The following is a 19,015-nucleotide window of genomic DNA, read 5'->3' as shown; positions in this document are numbered from 1 at the left end:
AACACTTTTGTGTTACTTGAAATACAAAACATTAAAATAAAAAAAATTAAAATTCAATAAAATTGAATAAAATAAAAAAAATGTGTTAAATTAAATGTAAATATTATTAAAAATTATTTAAAAATTAAACTAGTTGCCAATGGAAACTAATAAATACAAAATTATAATAATAGTAATACACCTCCACTAGCAGATGGGTTATTATTGGTGACTAAAACTAAAATAAAATAACTAGACATAAATAACTGGATATAAACTAAAATAAATAGCTTAAATAGTTCAAAATAACCCAAATAAAAAATTAATAAAATAAAATTAATATTATATAGACATTTAAAAATATATATATATATATAGCTGCAAGCAGAGGATAAGACGTGCCAATTAAAGACATTTAAAAATGAATTTAGGTAAATGGCTGAAAAATCATATATATTAACTAAAAATATGATTTAATGGTTTTTATTACTTTCGGCCAATAGGTGGAACAGTTACGAACTGTATGTGGATTGGTCAGAGTGATTTGACAATGACACATACAAAGTAAAAGCCTGAGTAGTAATTCAACTTTGACAGGAAGTTTGGTCAAATATGGCAATCTTGGTATCTATGTTCTCAGCGTGACCCAAGAGATCTATTACAATAGGCAAATTTATTCAAAAGTTATTAGCATTTTTGGAAATTTAACTATAACTTTTGACCAAAAGGTGGCGCTGTCTCAAAATCTTCAGGGCATGGTGCTTAAGGCACATTCTGAGTTTCATAATGTTACAGTAATGCATTTGTTAAGTATAGCATTTTACAGCACAATACTGTATTAAAGTCAGTGGGAATTTCACGTTTTGTTCTATTATAGCGCCACCAAGAGGCTCAGTCCCACCATTTTTTGTATGTATCCCCAGAATGTGCCCATACATCTGTGTGCCAATTTTGGTGAAAATATCTCAATTCACTTCTGAGTTATAGACATTTATATGAAGAAAGAACACGTGACTTTGATTGAATTTTACAACCTCTTACTATCAATATTTTGGCATTTGGGCATTTAAATTTGTCAAGCGACCTATGTTTCCAAACTTCTGACGGTTTCCAAACGGTTTCAAAGATATTGGCAAATGTTTTGCTAAATCAAACGCTAAATCAAAACGTTACACAAACCGTAAGGTGAAACCTAGCATGTGTGGTATCGTTGGACTCGGCAAGGATTCAGGAACTCAAGGAGATGTCTCCCGTGAAAATCAGTCAACCACACCCAGACCTATTTGCATTATAAGCTATTGAAGAAAAAAAAATCACCACTAGGTGGCGCTCTTTCGAAACTTCTCAGGCTCCTTTAGGACTTTGTGGTGATGACCCATACCAAATTTCATGACAATCCATTTATGCGTTCATAAAATACAGCATTATAGCACATAATTCAAAATGGCCGACAGCCAGAACGGCCAACCTGGGAAAATTGGATGATTTTATTATAATTTTTGGCCAAACCGTTCAGAAGTTATAGGCCAAAATAGCAATTTTTCATATCTCCGGACCAGTCGGTGGCGCTGCGCCGAAACGCAGCATGTAGCCTCAGGTCATGCTTGTATGATTAAGCGTTGCGGAGATAGCCAGACACCTTTAGCAAGGGACTAAAATAAAATTGTTTGTTGTCGACTAAAATAAAGTAAAAATTGTTGTTACTTAAAATAAAATAAAATGTATAAAAAACTTTAGCTTATTTTATTTCAGCTAATACAAAATAACTAAAACTAATAAATACAAATACTGTATAGGCACATAAAATAATAAACAATGATTAAAACACACAGAAATTACTACAGAAAACTGAAAGATTTAATGCAAAATATACACAAAAACAAATGGAACATCAATGATCCTAAAATAAGACTGGCATGAGAAACTCACGAGTCGACACACACACATGTATATGTGTATATATATATAAAATCGACGTACAGCCTTGTGATTGTTACGACTGAAAGTACAGTTAAGCCAACGGGACATCATATTCCCATCATAATCTCATCAGTGACCCTTTACACATCACATCACACTCATTATCTGAGTTTGGCCAAACCACAGACAAAGAAAGAGTCTTATATATATATAAATAATCCTAATTCTATGGGAAAATTAGATTATTTTTATTTGTCACTGCATTGACGTTTGTTCTTGTTTTCAGCACAAACTCACTTTATTCTGATACATTCTTCATTAAACAAGTCTTAATACAGTCATTTTGTAACTATAGTGACCGATAGAGCTGCTTAAAGTAGAATTCAGGCCTAAACACATTCATCTCCATCTCAACTAGAAATTGTGTGTGTGTGTGTGTGTGTGTGTGTGAGAGAGAGAACAGGCTAAAGTATGTTTAAAAGACATAAATCACTGTAAAGTAAAACAGGAACAAGATGATAAATGAACCAGAGGTGACCGAGAGAGAAACCTATCCAGGCTAACACACACAACGCCATAATGATCAGGGAAATTAGAGAGAGAGAGTGTGTGTGTGTGTGTGTGTGTGTGTGTGTGTGTGTGTGTGTAGAGAGAGAGAGTTTGTCTCTTAACCAGGTCTGTATGTTGCTGATCCAGCAGAACTGAATATAAACCAATTGTGTTTTTGACACATTCAGACTGTCTGATGGAGCACCACTGAACACACACACACACACACACACACACAAACACACACACACACACACGCTTAGTTCTGTCGGGTAAAAAACAAACTTATTTAGCTGAAAACTGTTAGTGAATCATTAGTGTTAGTTTCTCTCTCTAACATGCCCAGCAGAGCCACACACACACACACACACACACTCACTCACACACACACCCAGCGGGCAGCAGAACCAGGTGCCAGTTTGGGGTGAAGCCCGGAGTGTCGGCCAATACCAGCGTCGAGAGACTCTCATTCCCTTCTTAGCACTGTGTGTGTGTGTGTGTGTGTGTGTGTGTGTGCCAGCAGCTGGCGTGCAAAGGCACAGGAATACTGCATCATGGGATATGGGGTTTTGAACATGGTTCAGTGCCCAAGGGCTGGAGGAGGTGTTCACATAAATCAGAATCAACTACAGTCACTGACTTCTGGATAAACCCTGCAGATACACTGGATCTTACGCTGCCGGCCGGTGTTATAAACACACACACACACACACACACACGACTCCTGTAAACACATGGTATAGAGTATAATCTGCTTTCCAAACAAGAACAAATGTGGGCGGGGCTTGATTGTGTCTGTGGGGAATTGATTGGATGGTTGAGGTTTGCTATTGTTGGATCACACACACACACACACACACACACACACACACTGTGAAAATGAATAACGTACTTCCTAAAAATGTGTCCGAGGGGCAGTAAATAAATAATAAATAAAAGAGGGCCCAAGACTGAGCCTTGGGGAACACCGGTGGTAACTTGTGATGTCTTAGATCTGATGTTTTTGAGTTGATATGATCCAAACCTAGACAGGCAGATGCTCATAACTCCATAAGTTCATAACTCCATAACTCCAGCCTGTCTAGGAGGATGTTTTGTGAGATTGTATCAAAGATTCTCAGATCGAGCAAAATAAATAAAGGATGGGAAAGATTCACCATGGGAAAATCCCAGAGTAAAACTGGGAGCTGTGAGAAACATGATGCGCCGGTGTTTTGCCGGATGAGAAGTTTATCTATGCATCATATTTTTACTCTTTTAGTTCCTTTTATAACTGTATCATCTTTATATCTCTTTGAATTAATTTTATAACTGTTTTAATTCTTTTATTTTGTGATTATTTTAATTATTGTAATATTTGTGCTGCTGCAGTTCACTGAACGGCCACCGGTGTCGCTAATAACAAGAGTTTCTGAATTCTACACATAGCCCGAAAATATTACGTTTTTTTACATTTATTTGTTTATACATAATTTTATATTTGTTATTTGCATATATTTGCATATATTTGCATAATTTGTATATTTGTTTATACATTATAAATTTTATATACACACATTTTTTTACATTTATTTGTTTTCTTCATCTGAATGGCACGAATCTTGGTAAATGTTTTGGCACTCGCTGTGTGGAAAAAACACACACAAATCACGAACATGATTGGAACAGTTGTGCTCCTCGCGGTTAGAAACGAGCACATTGGAAATGAACGAGAGACGAGTGTCCTCTAGTGGAAGCGTTTGGAACTGCAGCCGAACAACATCTCACTGGAAGATTCATCTCACTTTATTCAACTTTTTTCGCTTCAGCAATAATCTGCCAAGTGTCAACTTTAATAAGAGATCAAACTTGAGTCTGTCGCTCTCTGCATTCGACATTTAAGTTCAAAAAGTGAATAAATGGTTTGTAAATATAATTTAGTACCATAAAATCCCCTAAACATACAGAATATTAAACAAAAAACATTATCAAACTAAAATATAGTACATTCCTTCCATTGAATAAGTTGTGCCACATCAACTTTGCTCTATTGATTATGATTTCTTGCAGTTTGTCTCTTACTGAAACATGAGTGTGTTTCAGCATGCATGCAGTGTTTGATGCCCAGAAGTGTGTGTGTGTGTGTGTGTGTGTGTGTGTGTGTGTGTGTGTGTGTGTGTGTGTGTGTGTGTGTGTGTGTGTGTGTGTTCTGCTCCTCTTTAACAAACTCTTGTCAGGCAGAACTAATCACACACCGGATTAGTATTCTGGAGAAATTCACAAATAAAATTAAAATAAGATTCACAAATACAATAAAAATATTTACAAATCTGTTTCATGTCACAAACAGCTCAAATTGAACACAGCGTATTTGTGAATTTTATAAAATTTTGTGAAACTCTTTATGTTTATTGGTGAATCTTAAAGTCCCTGAGCTCGTGGACACGCCCCTACTTGATGACGCACTAAACTACAGCCTACAGTTTGCTAGCTAGCTATGCCTTCGACACGGAAATGCATAGGCTACTACCTGGATGCGATCATGTACAAAACAAATCGGTGTCTTTATTTAAATGTCCTAAAAACGATCACATCAAGAAGAGGTGGATTAATTTTGTGTAGAGCCTACCTTGATGAAGAGTTGAGGATCACCGCAAACACCCGCCTCTGTAGTGATCATATTCTACACAGGATCGTTTTATAAACTTTCCTCAGAGACAACTGGGATTCACTGATAATCCGCTGTTACTGGTGAACGGGGCGAAACGACTATCTCCCGCCTCAGCGTTCATCCTCCCGTCCCGAAAAAGCAGTTTCACCTAATATCACCGTCGACAGCTTTCCCGCTAGTGGGCGTGGTTTCAGCGCAGCCAGCGGACACGCCCCCAGCGTTTGAGAACAAAGATAACTGCTCATTTTTTCAAGATTTTGATAGCTTATTTTATGTACTTGCCGGCTTTTTTATCATTCAAATTTGGCCAGAACACATACTTAATTTTGACTTTACAGGGACTTTAATCCTGTAAATTTATTTGTGAATTGATACTTTTTTTGGGGGAAATCTCTTCACATTTGTTTGTGTCACGTCTTATTTTGGTTCATGTTTCATGTCTTGTCATGTGATTCCCAGTAGTCATGTGATCCCTTGTCTATTGTATCATATCATGTTGTCATTGGTGGTTCATTGTTCACAGGTGTCAGTCATTAGTCTTTTTAAGACCTCATGTTAGCCTTGTTACTTTGTCGAGTATACCCACATTTGTTAAGTATTGATTGTGTATCCACTGTTTGTAAGCGTGTTCATGTCAAGCCTTTTTGATTATTAAATAACTGCACTTGGGTTCTTCAAGCTCGCCTCCAGTGGACTCTGGTCACAGAAATCACATGAGATCAAAACATGAACACAAACACTGGTTACACAAACACACACAAGGCTAAAATGAGGGCTCAAATTCAAGACTAATGACTAGACAAGGGAACAAATGATTAAAACTGGGAATCACATGACAAGACATGAAACATGAACCAAACAGTTTATGAATCCCAGTCTATATTTATGTGGAATAATGCAACAATTCTAACCCCATATGATGCTGATTGACACAGAACGATATGAAACTGTGATAAATGCATCCAAACGCTGCATGTACTGAGTGTTTCCCAAACTCTAGCACACATCTAATCAGGTTTGCACATTTCCAAATGTTAAACCTCATTACGGCACTTTCCACATTTCAATATGTTGAACGAGCGGAGAAATAGCGTGTCAATATCTCCCGCCTAATTACACGCCAGTTCTTTTGTTTGGGACTCGAGGGACGAGCGGAGAATCATATTATCCGGTTCTGGGCGAATAACAGTTTAACATTTCTGCTCAGTGCCGACAGACACAAATTAAATTTTGCTATTCGTCAGCAATGGCTGTTGATTTCCATATTTCCCAGAGGAGAGCGGCTGGAATAATGTGGCTCTGATCAGCATCAATAAACGCTGCCGAACGGCTCACAGGTGGCGTATTATCACGGAAACGGCTTTTTCATTGTTTTAAGGATGTTTTCGAGACTCGGGAACACTGTTCACGCTCACTGTGGATCTTCTGTTCAGTGTTGCACGGTTTCCAGGGCCTATAGACCTTATTCAGAGCAGCATGACAGAAAGTGAGGCTGTGAGGGATAGACTTACCGTGTTTCCAGTGGCATCCGCTGTAAAAAGCTGAATAAAGCGGCTAGATTACTTACAATTTTCCACAGCTTACATTGTCGGGATATTTGTCAACTGACATTTCCTGGAAAGATATTTTTCCAGTGTTTCATGAGCAGAACAATCCGAAAACACATTAAATAATAGTACAGCCCATTGAAGAGATGCAAGTCTATCCCTCACAAAAATCAAAGATGGCGCAGCCGTGAATAAGGCGTATTACTGTGAAGTCAGGCGCTAAAAATTACCTTTTGACATGAAAACATTGTATATCTTTCTCATAAAAAAATCAAAACAAAAAACGTTTGTAATCCTCGATAAACTGGCTTTCCGTGAGGTAAAAGATTATGTTTTCTGTATTAATCGTTCATGTGGCAGTCAGGCTATCATTCTTACTGTTTGTTTGCAGTTCTTTAAAGTTAAGGAACTGTAAAAAAGCGATGAATGCTTGTCTGGAGAAGTTTAACATTTTCTGGCCGTTCCTGCAAGAACGTCCGCTTTCCCATCAACGCAACACGGGGACCGTTCAACACTTGTTGCTCTGTTACTCAGAGACGGTTTGGACTAGACACACCAATTGTTTATAGAATAAACGTACATTTGTATGTTAATAGTCTAAACCATTTAAAGATAATTACATAATCTAGTTTTTACAATTTGCATTTGAATGTAAAGAGTCAGATGTTGCAACCGGGCAGTGTTAGCAAATTTATTATTATCAAAAAGGTAAGTTATAATAATATTACAGTGTCATTTTATTCATCAGCTTTGATTAATGACAATTATAGATTTGTCTTGATGAGTAGGCTAGGCTTTAGATGTCAAATATTCAAATTGATATAAAATACAGGCTTTTAGTGACATATTAAGAATGGAACAATTTGTGGGGCAATTAACTTTTATTAAGATTATTATTTTTATATTGATTATTATTATTAAGATTCATCACACGAGCCACTGATACTCGGACCCAATGTGTGTCTATATTTTGTATTTCATTTCTGTATAGATGTAGTCGCTGTAGGATTGCATGGTCTTGTGTCCTCCACTGGAAATGAGCATCATCGGTCTTCAATCTTCAAGGGTTAAATCCTAACGAGAACTTCATGTTGTCTAGTGAAACAATGGATCATATTGTCTGTGGCATTTAGCATTTGCAGGCCGAAGACCTTAATTAATCACAGCGCCCTCGTTAGAGCTCCCTGTGATCCCGCTCTCGTTAGTCCCGCGGGTGGTTCATGGAAATTAATTGAAAAGCCGGTGACATTTCCCTCCCTGGTCGAGCGGATGAATCGAGTGATAATCCCGGGATTTGGGTGTTAAATCTGCGCTTGTGGATCTGATTGAGGTCACAGACGATAAGAGATAAACACTTTTACCATGGTAATTATATTTGTGGTTTTATCATAGTATGATTGGAAGTATGTGTAGGCTAAATATCATATGAATATGATAATCATGTGGTAGCCTTTTAATTAAAGTACCATTACTGTTTTTTTATAGTAAGAGTGTGATACCATATTATGGCGGTAACATTTGATGGATCGTTTTTGTGTTTCAATGTGTCGTTTTGAGCAAAAAATTTACTCGAAATGTCACAAAATGGCAATTTACTAATACTGACAACAAAAATCAATGATAAAACAGTGTAAATACAGCTGGAAACCAGTGAAAAATGAGCCTCATTAATTATTCAAGGTCCAGTGCATGATGGGAACCCCAGTATCAGAAAAGTTGAGTAATTTTTACTTAATTTTATTGAGTTGATATTTACACTTTCATTTATACTCGCTTGAATTAAGTACTGATATTTACTTAGTTTTTTTAATTCTTGCCTGAACTAACTTTTTCAAGTAAATTACATTGGGTTTTCTCACTAGTATTTACTTCACCAAAAAATCATTTTTTACAGTGTATGAATATGGTAATCATTCAGTACCATGGTATATATCAAAGTATTATATTATTACCATGTTGTTGTTTTTTTGTTTTGTTTTAAAAAGTACCATTTTCTAGAGCATCTAATTCATCAGGATCTGAATCCCGTAAAAACACATTATTAAAACCTCTCAGAAACTGACAGTCTTGGTCGCCCACTGCTGGCCAATTCAAGAATCTGTGATAGAAAAGCTTAAACTTGTACAACTGAACCCATAAAGCCTAGTTCACACTACGTGATTTTAAGCCCGATTTAAGCCCGATTTGCAAATCGTTGAGTCGCCGACAAGTCAGGGTGTTATCGCGTGCAAATCGCGGGCGATTAGCGGACGATTAACGCTCGCCAATCAGTTAGTGTGAAAGAGCCAACAACGCATCAAAGACAGCTCGCAGACAGCTCGCAGACAGGTCACCGAGCTCAGAAAAATATCTAGCATGCTAGATATCTCGCCCAGTCGCGCGACTCAATCTCAGTGATGTCATGAGTACAGCCAATCATAGCAACGCATGGGTTGAGGACACCAGGGGCCTGTTTCAGAAAGGAGGTTAAGTGAAAACTCTGAGTATGTTAACTCTAAAATGAGGGAAACTCTGGGTTTTGCGTTTCAGAAAGGGGGGTAAGTTAAACCTGAGAAAGCAGAGTAAGTCAAGCCCGTTTCTGAAAGAGAGGTAACTTATACTCGGAGTCAGTTACCATGGTAACTTACTCTGTGAACCTAACCTGGTCGGGAGCAGGTTTTCTTCAGTAAACCCAGTTTCTTGCGGTCTCCTCCCCTTTTTTAACGAGGAAGTGCTGTTTAAACACCAACAATAATAAAAATGTATTTACACATTCTTTAAAGAATATATATTGTTTGTCCATGACTAATTGACTAAATCTGTTTTGCAGCACTTTGCCAAAAAATAAAAGGATTTAAAACGTTTGGTAAACTTTTTTTTTACTTGATTACCACCGTTTTTGATAATATATTTCTATTAAATCATTAAAAAAATTGGAATAAAAAACATTTAATAGAACTCAGTTATTTTTCAAACATAATATAATAAGTTATTAATGATAAAAAATAAGATGTTAATCTTATAATCAATTATTGAAGTTAGTTGATTAGATATGTTTTATTGAACAAATGGTTAATTTATTTAACTGTCATTTTAACTGATGATAACCGTAAGTTAACAATGCAGTTTATATATTTAATAATTTTTTAATACCATAAACCGTGATATTTTCTGAGACGGTTCTCATACTGTGAAACTCTCCCCACATGGGGGAGTCCCCCACCCCACCCCCACTGTTAAATAAGTTACTCAGTGACTTTAACTCATGTTTTAAATTAACTACTTTTTACTTAAACAGATTTTTAGACTGGTATTTTTACTTTTGCTTAAATAAAAATGTATCAAAGTAATAGTAGCCTACTTTAGGTTGAACAACATTCTTCCAGTTTCACCTCTTGATATTATAACAGTAAGTTACTCTACAATAGTTATGAATTATTAACTACAAATGACATCTTCAACGGTGTAGTTAGATTAATGTAATAATTAGGCTACTATCTCTAGAAAGTATTGGTCTACATATTACTAATTGCTAAATCCTATATCAACCTAAACACTTGAACAATACAAGGAGGAGAAACAAGAAACTGCCCTTTTAATTCTTTCAAATTAACAATATACAATTGCATGAATTATTCTTGAATTGGTCAAAGTGTGTAGAGGGAGAAGGTTACATAAAAAATATACCTTTTAAAATGTATGTTAAATCCACTATTGTTTTATACTGAATTGGTCTATAGTTTATGCTGTAGCCTATTTAATGTAATTGCATCATATTTTATTTTAAATTACAGAATAATTAAGAGTAATCCCTTTAATTAAATTACAATATTTAGATTACTTGGTAATTAATCACACCCAACACCTCTTTTTGTCTGGCACTGTTGCCATGGTGACTCATAATATCTGCGCTCCATTGATAATGGCTTTTTATAGTTGTGGTGCACGTGCTTAACTCAGAGTCAGTCAACTCAGAGTTGATTGAACTAACTCATTTCAGCTGTTCTGAAACCGAAAACTCAGAGTTTCCCATCTCAGGGTAAGTCAACCCAGAGTTCAAGCTTTAACTCAGAGTTAGTTGAACCTCCTTATTGAAACGGGCCCCAGGTAAATCTTACTTTTTCTTTTTTGCATTTTTTTTCTCAGAGCAGATCGTCGAGCAAACAGTGTGCAGCACTAGTTTCTGTCTGACGTCCATATTCGCGTGTTGTGTTCTTCTCTGCAGTTTCGCGTCATTTCTGGTTCGTTTTATTGCGTGGTTTTTCGTTACAAAACATGGTTTCTAGACCAGATAGAATCGTGTTGTTGTCAACTCGTTATTTGTTTGATTATTTTCAGGATTTAGACCGTATTATAGTACTGAAACAGCTCTCATTGAGTCACAAATGATATGCTATATCATCCGATCGTGGTTGTATCTCTGTGTAGTGCGTTGTTAACTCGTGTAGTGAGTTACCTCCTGTTGTGGATCAATCACGTTGTGTTGTGTGGTGTGAACAGCTAAACAACTTGAATACTCATGATTTCACTGAGAGCAAGTCATGTAGTGTGAACTGCACAGTTCAGCCCGACATTTTAAAATCATGTAGTGTGAACTAGGCTTAAAACACCTCGCATGGAACAAATATAAGCATTTAATTAATTTAAAGAAGTTATCTCGTTTTGGCAAGTCTTTCTGTAACTATCCATCTGCCTCTTGTGTCATGAAGTTCAGTTTACTGTTCCTGCAGCATCAACATTACTTTATAGAGAAGGCTGATCACTCTCTCTCTCTCTCTCTCTCTCTCACACACACACACACACACACACACACACTTCTGCTTCGCTTGAAGCAGAAGCATGAAATCGGTGTGTGTTCCATCTGTATGAAGCGCCTCCAGCTTTGATAGACGGCCAAGAACCAGTGAGGAGAGTGACACACACACACACACACACACACACACACACACACACACACACACACACACACACACACACACACACACACACACACACACACACACACACACACACACACACACACACACACACCTCTCTTTCTGCCCCCGGCTGATGTCTCACTGTTCCTGGAACACAGATCTGGATGTTTTGGAAGTTTTTTGGGCTGGAAGACCTGGTTCTCGCCCACCTCTGAACAACACGCACACAACTAACGAGGAGGTGTGTGTGTGTGTGTGTGTATCTGGCACATGCAGTGGGTATTTCAAAGTTAATCAAAATGATGTTTTATTAACAAATTTCGGGAGGAGCACGTCAGACTACTCCACTTTTTTTTTTTTTTTTTTGGAAATAAGCTAATTTTCCCACTCCCTCAGAGTTAAACAGTCTAGTTTTATCATTTTCAAATCCATTCAGCCGATTTTCTGATATTTAGAAGAATATCAGAAACCAGACAGTTTCTGGTCTCATTCATAGACTGTAAAAAATATGGCGTCTGTGACGTCACCCATAGACTCTCTGAAGAACGGGTTTGAGGCTGTTTATGGGGGGTATGGGCGGCGCCATACTCGAAAATCTTGGGAAATACAAAATACAAAAGTTTCAGAAAGGATACAGAGGTGGTATGATGATGTTGTGTCAGATCATGGACGAGACGTCAAATTCTCGGCGACTCCCGCGTAAGCTGTCAATCAAAGTTAACCGCCCTTATTTGTCATACATTTTATATCTAAATATGATCTAAACTAACGAGTTAGAAAAAAATGCACCCCCCTCACAGTTGTCAGGCACGCGGAACATATTGAAGATTACAATAAAAGTCCATGGGACCAACTGTAAACATGTGAATTTATACTGTGAAAACGTGCATTGGCTTGAGCTGTTATTCAATGTGTTTCTCGATCGTTCAGCTGAGGAAACACTGTTATTAAAAATAATACAAACTTCAGAGAACATAAACTGTTGAGAATCATAAGCGACTGCTGCTCTGAGGAGGACATCTAGTGGACACTGAGTGTTACTGCATGATGACGACATCTAGTGGACACTGAGTGTTACTGCATGATGACGACATCTAGTGGACACTGAGTGTTACTGCATGATGACGACATCTAGTGGACACTGAGTGTTACTGCATGATGGCGACATCTAGTGGACACTGAGTGTTACTGCATGATGACGACATCTAGTGGACACTGAGTGTTACTGCATGATGACGAAATCTAGTGGACACTGAGTGTTACTGCATGATGGCGACATCTAGTGGACACTGAGTGTTACTGCATGATGACGACATCTAGTGGACACTGAGTGTTACTGCATGATGACGACATCTAGTGGACACTGAGTGTTACTGCATGATGACGACATCTAGTGGACACTGAGTGTTACTGCATGATGACGACATCTAGTGGACACTGAGTGTTACTGCATGATGACGACATCTAGTGGACACTGAGTGTTACTGCATGATGACGACATCTAGTGGACACTGAGTGTTACTGCATGATGACGACATCTAGTGGACACTGAGTGTTACTGCATGATGACGACATCTAGTGGACACTGAGTGTTACTGCATGATGACGACATCTAGTGGACACTGAGTGTTACTGCATGATGACGACATCTAGTGGACACTGAGTGTTACTGCATGATGACGACATCTAGTGGACACTGAGTGTTACTGCATGATGACGACATCTAGTGGACACTGAGTGTTACTGCATGATGACGACATCTAGTGGACACTGAGTGTTACTGCATGATGACGACATCTAGTGGACACTGAGTGTTACTGCATGATGACGACATCTAGTGGACACTGAGTGTTACTGCATGATGGCGACATCTAGTGGACACCGAGTGAAAAAGATACACAATGTTTCTGTATTTTTATTCCATGTCTTGGAAAACAAGAGTATGAGAACATTTTAAAAGTGTTAATACACACTATTAGGACCCCGTTCAAAATTCTGCTCACCAAGGCTCCATTTATTTGATCAAAAATACGATTTGTAACATTATAAATATATTTACTGTCACTTTTGATCAATTTAATGCTGATCAATTAAAGTTTTATTGAAAACTGTATTGAAACCCCAAACTTTTGAACTTATGAAACACAAAACACAAAAAGTGCTGATCTCAACAATATATTTTATTCCAAAATAAAAGCTCAAAATTAAAATCACATCAATTGCATTTATTGTTCTGCATCTGCTGGTTCGATCCCATCCCGTTACACACTCCTACAAACACTACGACCTCTCAGGGTCAAATATAAGAAAAGGTCAAAGGTCAAGACGAGGGATTTCTACTGTGCGAGTTTCAGTACCGTTTGCGGAGAGACAAACCGCTAGCTTTACAAACTTACCAAAAGCCCTTCAAACAGTGGCATTGTTTTGCATATATAATGCTGAATCTATTAGTGCGAGAAACAACAACCGTGAAACAATAAACATACATTTATGAAAATTTATGATTCAAGTAGAAATGTGTCGGTTCACCCGGGCTAGTTTGAGTTCTTCATGTGCAGGACTTAAAAAACAACGATCCTCGTGTTTAGCTGCTTTTTTTGTGTAGATATTAAAAGGATTTTGTGTGAATCTCACGAAATTTGTCCAGGTGAAATTTTAAAAGAAAAACAGAAATTCATTTCAACGTTGACGTGCGTTTCCTACGGTCTCCACAAGAGGGCGCTGGACTATAAATAAACTGGCATTAATGAAAGATTTTGAGTCATTGTTGTAAGGCAAAGATTTCCTCCCCCTTTTCTGTTTGGAGTCCATCATCATCATCATCATCATCATCATGTGTTGAGCTGATGTTTCCATGACGAAGAGCGTGTCGTCAGAGTTCGTGTGTTTGTTCCCTCGGCTGATGTTTGGACATCATTCCTAAACAACAAACACAAAGATAAAAATCTGAAGTTTCAGTCGGTCTGAGAACAGGCGACAGATTCAACAAAAAGACATCCGGATCATAATCCACCTCAGAAACAAACGCAAAAATTTATATTTTGAAGCCTTTTTTTTAGCATTGTAAGATTATGTTGCAATTAAACATAGTAACGCACGTTTAGCAACAACAGTTACTAATTATGTTTCACATCTGCAATTGTTTTTTCCCATTGTTTTTGTAGGCGGATGATTACAGAACTTCACTAGACTTGTAATGAAATGCGTTTGTAAACCTGTTTACACAGAAACGGTAGTTTTCTGCCAAAAATAAAAAGCGCAACCAGTTTCCTTCAAAATAAAAGCCCAACTAGTTTTCCATCAAAATAAAAGCGCAACTAGTTTTCCATCAAAATAAAAGCGCAACTAGTTTTCCATCAAAATAAAAGCGCAACTAGTTTTCCATCAAAATAAAAGCGTAACCAGTTTTCCGTCAAAATAAAAGAGCTACTAATTGTCCCTCAAAGTAAAAGCGCAACCACCGTTTCTGTAGATTAAAGCACAAAAGTTTTGTAAAAAAAAAAGCGTTACCAGTTTTCTGTCAAAATAAAAGAGCAACCAGTTTTACATCAAAATAAATGCGGAACCAGTTGTCCATCAAAGTAAAAGTGCAACCTCGGTTTCCGTAAATTAAAGCACATTAGTTTTGCCAAGTTTTGCCAAAAAAAAAAAAGCGTAACCAGTTTTCCATCAAAATAAAAGCGCTACTAGATGTCCATCAAAGTAAAAGTGCAACCATGGTTTCCGTAAATAAAAGCACAATAGTTTTGTCAATAGTTTTGACAAATTTTGTCAAAAAAAAAGCGTAACCAGTTTTACATTAAAATAAAAGCGAAACCAGTTTTCCATCAAAATAAAAGCGTAACCAGTTTTCCGTCAAAATAAAAGAGCTACTAATTGTCCCTCAAAGTAAAAGCGCAACCACGGTTTCCATAAATTAAAGCACAATAGTGCTTTAATTTACAACCACATTTTCCATCAAAATAAAAGCGCAACCACAGTTTGTCAGAATATAAAGGCTCAGGGGTTTATCTCTTGCCAGTGAAGACATTAGGTCAAAGAATTGTAACTTTCCTAGTGTATCAATGTAAGATAATACTTATGCAATATTTATTTTCATTAATTTTACAGTGTAATTTTTTTCCAATATATGCTTATTTCCGTCAAAGGATTATTATCATTATTATTATAATTAGAATATTCAAATTGTTTGGCTTCCTAAAACACGACCAAATCCTATGGGAAACACCGTATAATATATAAAATAACAAATAATATTTAAAACATTATAATATAAAAAAAATATATAAAACATTTCACGATTCAAATAATATATAATTATTTTCACTACAGTGGGATGAAAGTCACAATACAAGAAAAAAAATTATAAATAAATGATAAATTTTTCAATTGAATTTTTTTTTTTTTGGTGTGAAATATGATCTGGATGTTTTTGAGACGGTTCAATATCATAGAAAAAATCAAACCAAAAGGACTTCAATTTAGCATTAGTAAAACTTCAATTTAGCATTAGTCATGTAGGTGATACAAAGATGACATTTCCCATCATGCTTCACATGTAATAAACACACGAGCACCAACAGATAAACAGATGAAGCTGCAAGCGGCACACAAGATCTGAAAGACAGAGGAGTCCAACCGAATAGTAAGGTATGAAAACATCACGTCTGAATGAGTGATCATCCTCACACACACACACACACACACACACACACACACACGTGAGCGTGGATGTTTGATCACATGCATGAAATGAAAGCAAGCGTATGATTGTGACTCATGAATCGCTCTTACCTTCGGCTGACGAGATCTCGCTCTCTTTATGCACCACTACTTTAGTGACGCTCATGTCTGGGTGCTGCTCTTTGGCCTCTTTAATAGCCTGAGCCAGAGCCTGACCCACAATGCACCAGCAGAGAGAAACACACACGCGCACAACGGTTATCAGTCAATCAACGTGTGTGTTTATAGAGCAGTATCAATGATTTGAATGTTACACAAACTGTTCAATATCATAAACTTAAGTGTGATTGTGATTGCATGCATTATAAAAGTGTGTTAAATATATAAAGATCTGATGAATCATTACAAGATTTGATTCGTTTATAGACGGAAAAACCTCCAGAATTATGCCATTTAATTCACCCCAAAATTAATATTTATATAAATCAAAGGAAAGAAGAAGAGTCTATTTTATGCTTGACACACCTTAATATTTTTTTTTAAATATTATAAATAAAATACATTTATTATTACTAAAAATATTATTATTAAACATTTAAATACAAATATTATATATTATTGTAAAAAATATAGTATTCATTTTAGCACACACACACATATATTGATCGTTTTATTTGATAAATATAGTTTTTTACAATATTTTAAATTAGATTATTTTCATATATTTTAATTAATTGAAACGAATTAAAAGTGTAATTAGTTAAAGTTTTAGTAATTTGTTGTATTTGTTTTTTTTATTAAGTTTTTTGAAAAATATGTCTATACAATTTTTATTTTTTATTTTACTTAGTTATTTCACTACATAATTTTTTTCATGAGAAATAGATGACATAAAATAATTTTAATTAGCCAGATATTTATACTAATATATATATATATATATATATATATATATATATTTATTATAATATTATATGTATATATATACATATATTATAATATTTATTAATATATATATATATACACATACATTTAATAGGCACAATACACACATACATACACACTAAAGACTTTCTTTACCTTATAAATAGATAAAAATTAAAATTATTAAAATTATTTTTAGACCCAATTAGATAAACAATAATAATTAAAAAATAATGCATTTTCATTTTAAAATTGTATTATATTTTTGCGTTTTGTGTGTTTAATGTCAGCGAGACACACTGAGATGTTCCTCTTCTGTCAGTGTCAATGCAGTGTGTTTGACAGATCAGTCATCTCCTCACACACACACACACACACACACACACACACACACACACACACACACACACGGGTTGAGCGATTGTGTGTACCTGGTCGTGGTCGATGTCGGCGTCTCCTGTGATCACGATCCTCTTCTCGATGCGAGTCTCTGAGATGCCGTCCTTCACCGTCTGACGAAACACAATCAAACCGATTACGCTTTCCACATCGACGTCACGTCCGGATTCCGTGACTCTGCCGGATTTAACGCTCGTTCTTCCCTCGGGAAATTTTGACGAGGAATTTCTTTTTTTAAATTGAGTGTTCATCGTTTCACTTTTGTCGCACCACAACCAGAAATACACCCAAAAAATTGTATGTTTCGTGGAGTTTTGTGGTTGAAATGTAAAGTAACAAATCCTGTTAAAGTAACAGTACACATAGAAAAACCTAAAAATGCTTAAACTTTACCCAAAACATTTTTTTTTTATTAATAATGTCTGCATGTGTATTTGATGCACACTGAGGTGAACTGGCTTTAGGACCCAGCAGAACAGCTCCTCCGCTCCATATAGAGATATAAGCCCATCTAGAGTCACGTCATGTTATTATTTATCTTTCCACAAGAGAATCGGCAAAGAGGTGCCAGTGTAAGATATTTTGAGCTGAATTAAAAGCGTTCATGCATGAAATCGTGAGTTATTTTGAATTTAAATGGAAAGAACGTGCTTAAATTACTATCATTTAAAGGTAAAAAAAAAGCTTTTTTTTAAAAAAAAGAAAAAAAATGAGTATAACAGTAGGGCTTTGGGATAAGCATGAGTGTTAACTGAGCGTTGGACTGACTTTGGTGATGTGTGTGGTGGTGGTGGTGCTGTTGTTCTCCGACGTGATCGTCTGAGCGCTCATGAGGACGCCTGGATCCGACTCGCCATTCGCATCAACCTTCAAACACACACACAAGCATTACAAACGCACATACCTATGGAGCTTCTGTAGCCCCGCCCCTTAAAAATCTGATGAATTTTGTCTATTTTGAGTCCAATAAATATTTATTTATTTATTTATAGATATTTAAAAGATATCATAAATGCTCCAAAAACTGCACAAATGTTGAGTAAAAACATTAATAAACAGTAAAATAATATTTGTAAAAAATATATATATATATATATATATTGTTCTGGTACAAAATTAAATGTTATTTTTCAAAGACCACGAGTGTGACTATTTTTGCCACGCCTACATAAAAACAGATTTTTTTTTTTTTAGATCTAGAAAGTGTTGAGACCCAAAGTTTCATACCATTTGGAGAAAGAAAACATTTTATTTTAATTTAAGCAAAAGTCATTTGGGGTCCAGTAGACCATCAGAAGGTTTTAAAGCGCTGTATAGATGAAGGAGACGCGACTATATACACTACACATGCTCAGGAGTGTTTACCTCAGAAGACTCGTACGTGATGGTCTTAGTCTCGGTGTGAACCACGGGGACGTCTTTACCCGACTCCTCCGACTGCTGATCCTGAAACAGAGAAACCACTG

The 19,015-nt window shown here is 36.3% G+C and overlaps 1 protein-coding gene across 13 annotated transcripts in view; it reads right to left on the bottom strand.

Annotated features, from left to right (window-relative positions):
• Positions 1–13,702: 13,702 nt before the first annotated feature.
• epb41l3b (erythrocyte membrane protein band 4.1 like 3b) overlaps positions 13,703–19,015 on the bottom strand; it is a 49,128-nt gene continuing 43,815 nt past the window's right edge. For 12 of the 13 annotated variants that reach the window (XM_089131620.1, XM_089131622.1, XM_089131624.1 and 9 more), the window contains 5 exons: positions 18,915–18,995; positions 18,318–18,416; positions 17,582–17,662; positions 16,338–16,437; positions 13,703–14,462 (listed from right to left, as the gene is read on the bottom strand). In XM_089131620.1, coding sequence (XP_088987746.1) covers positions 14,416–14,462; positions 16,338–16,437; positions 17,582–17,662; positions 18,318–18,416; positions 18,915–18,995 — 408 coding nt within the window. In that variant the 3' untranslated portion in view covers positions 13,703–14,415. The remainder of the gene's footprint in view (positions 14,463–16,337; positions 16,438–17,581; positions 17,663–18,317; positions 18,417–18,914; positions 18,996–19,015) is intronic. The other variant, XM_089131627.1, reaches the window with a different exon arrangement.

Source organism: Pimephales promelas, chromosome 5 (assembly GCF_988280905.1).
Source record: "Pimephales promelas chromosome 5, fPimPro1.hap1.1, whole genome shotgun sequence".
Classification (NCBI taxonomy): Eukaryota; Metazoa; Chordata; class Actinopteri; order Cypriniformes; family Leuciscidae; genus Pimephales; species Pimephales promelas.
Note: the sequence above shows the minus strand (reverse complement) of the source record. Positions and strands in the feature narration are given on the sequence as shown.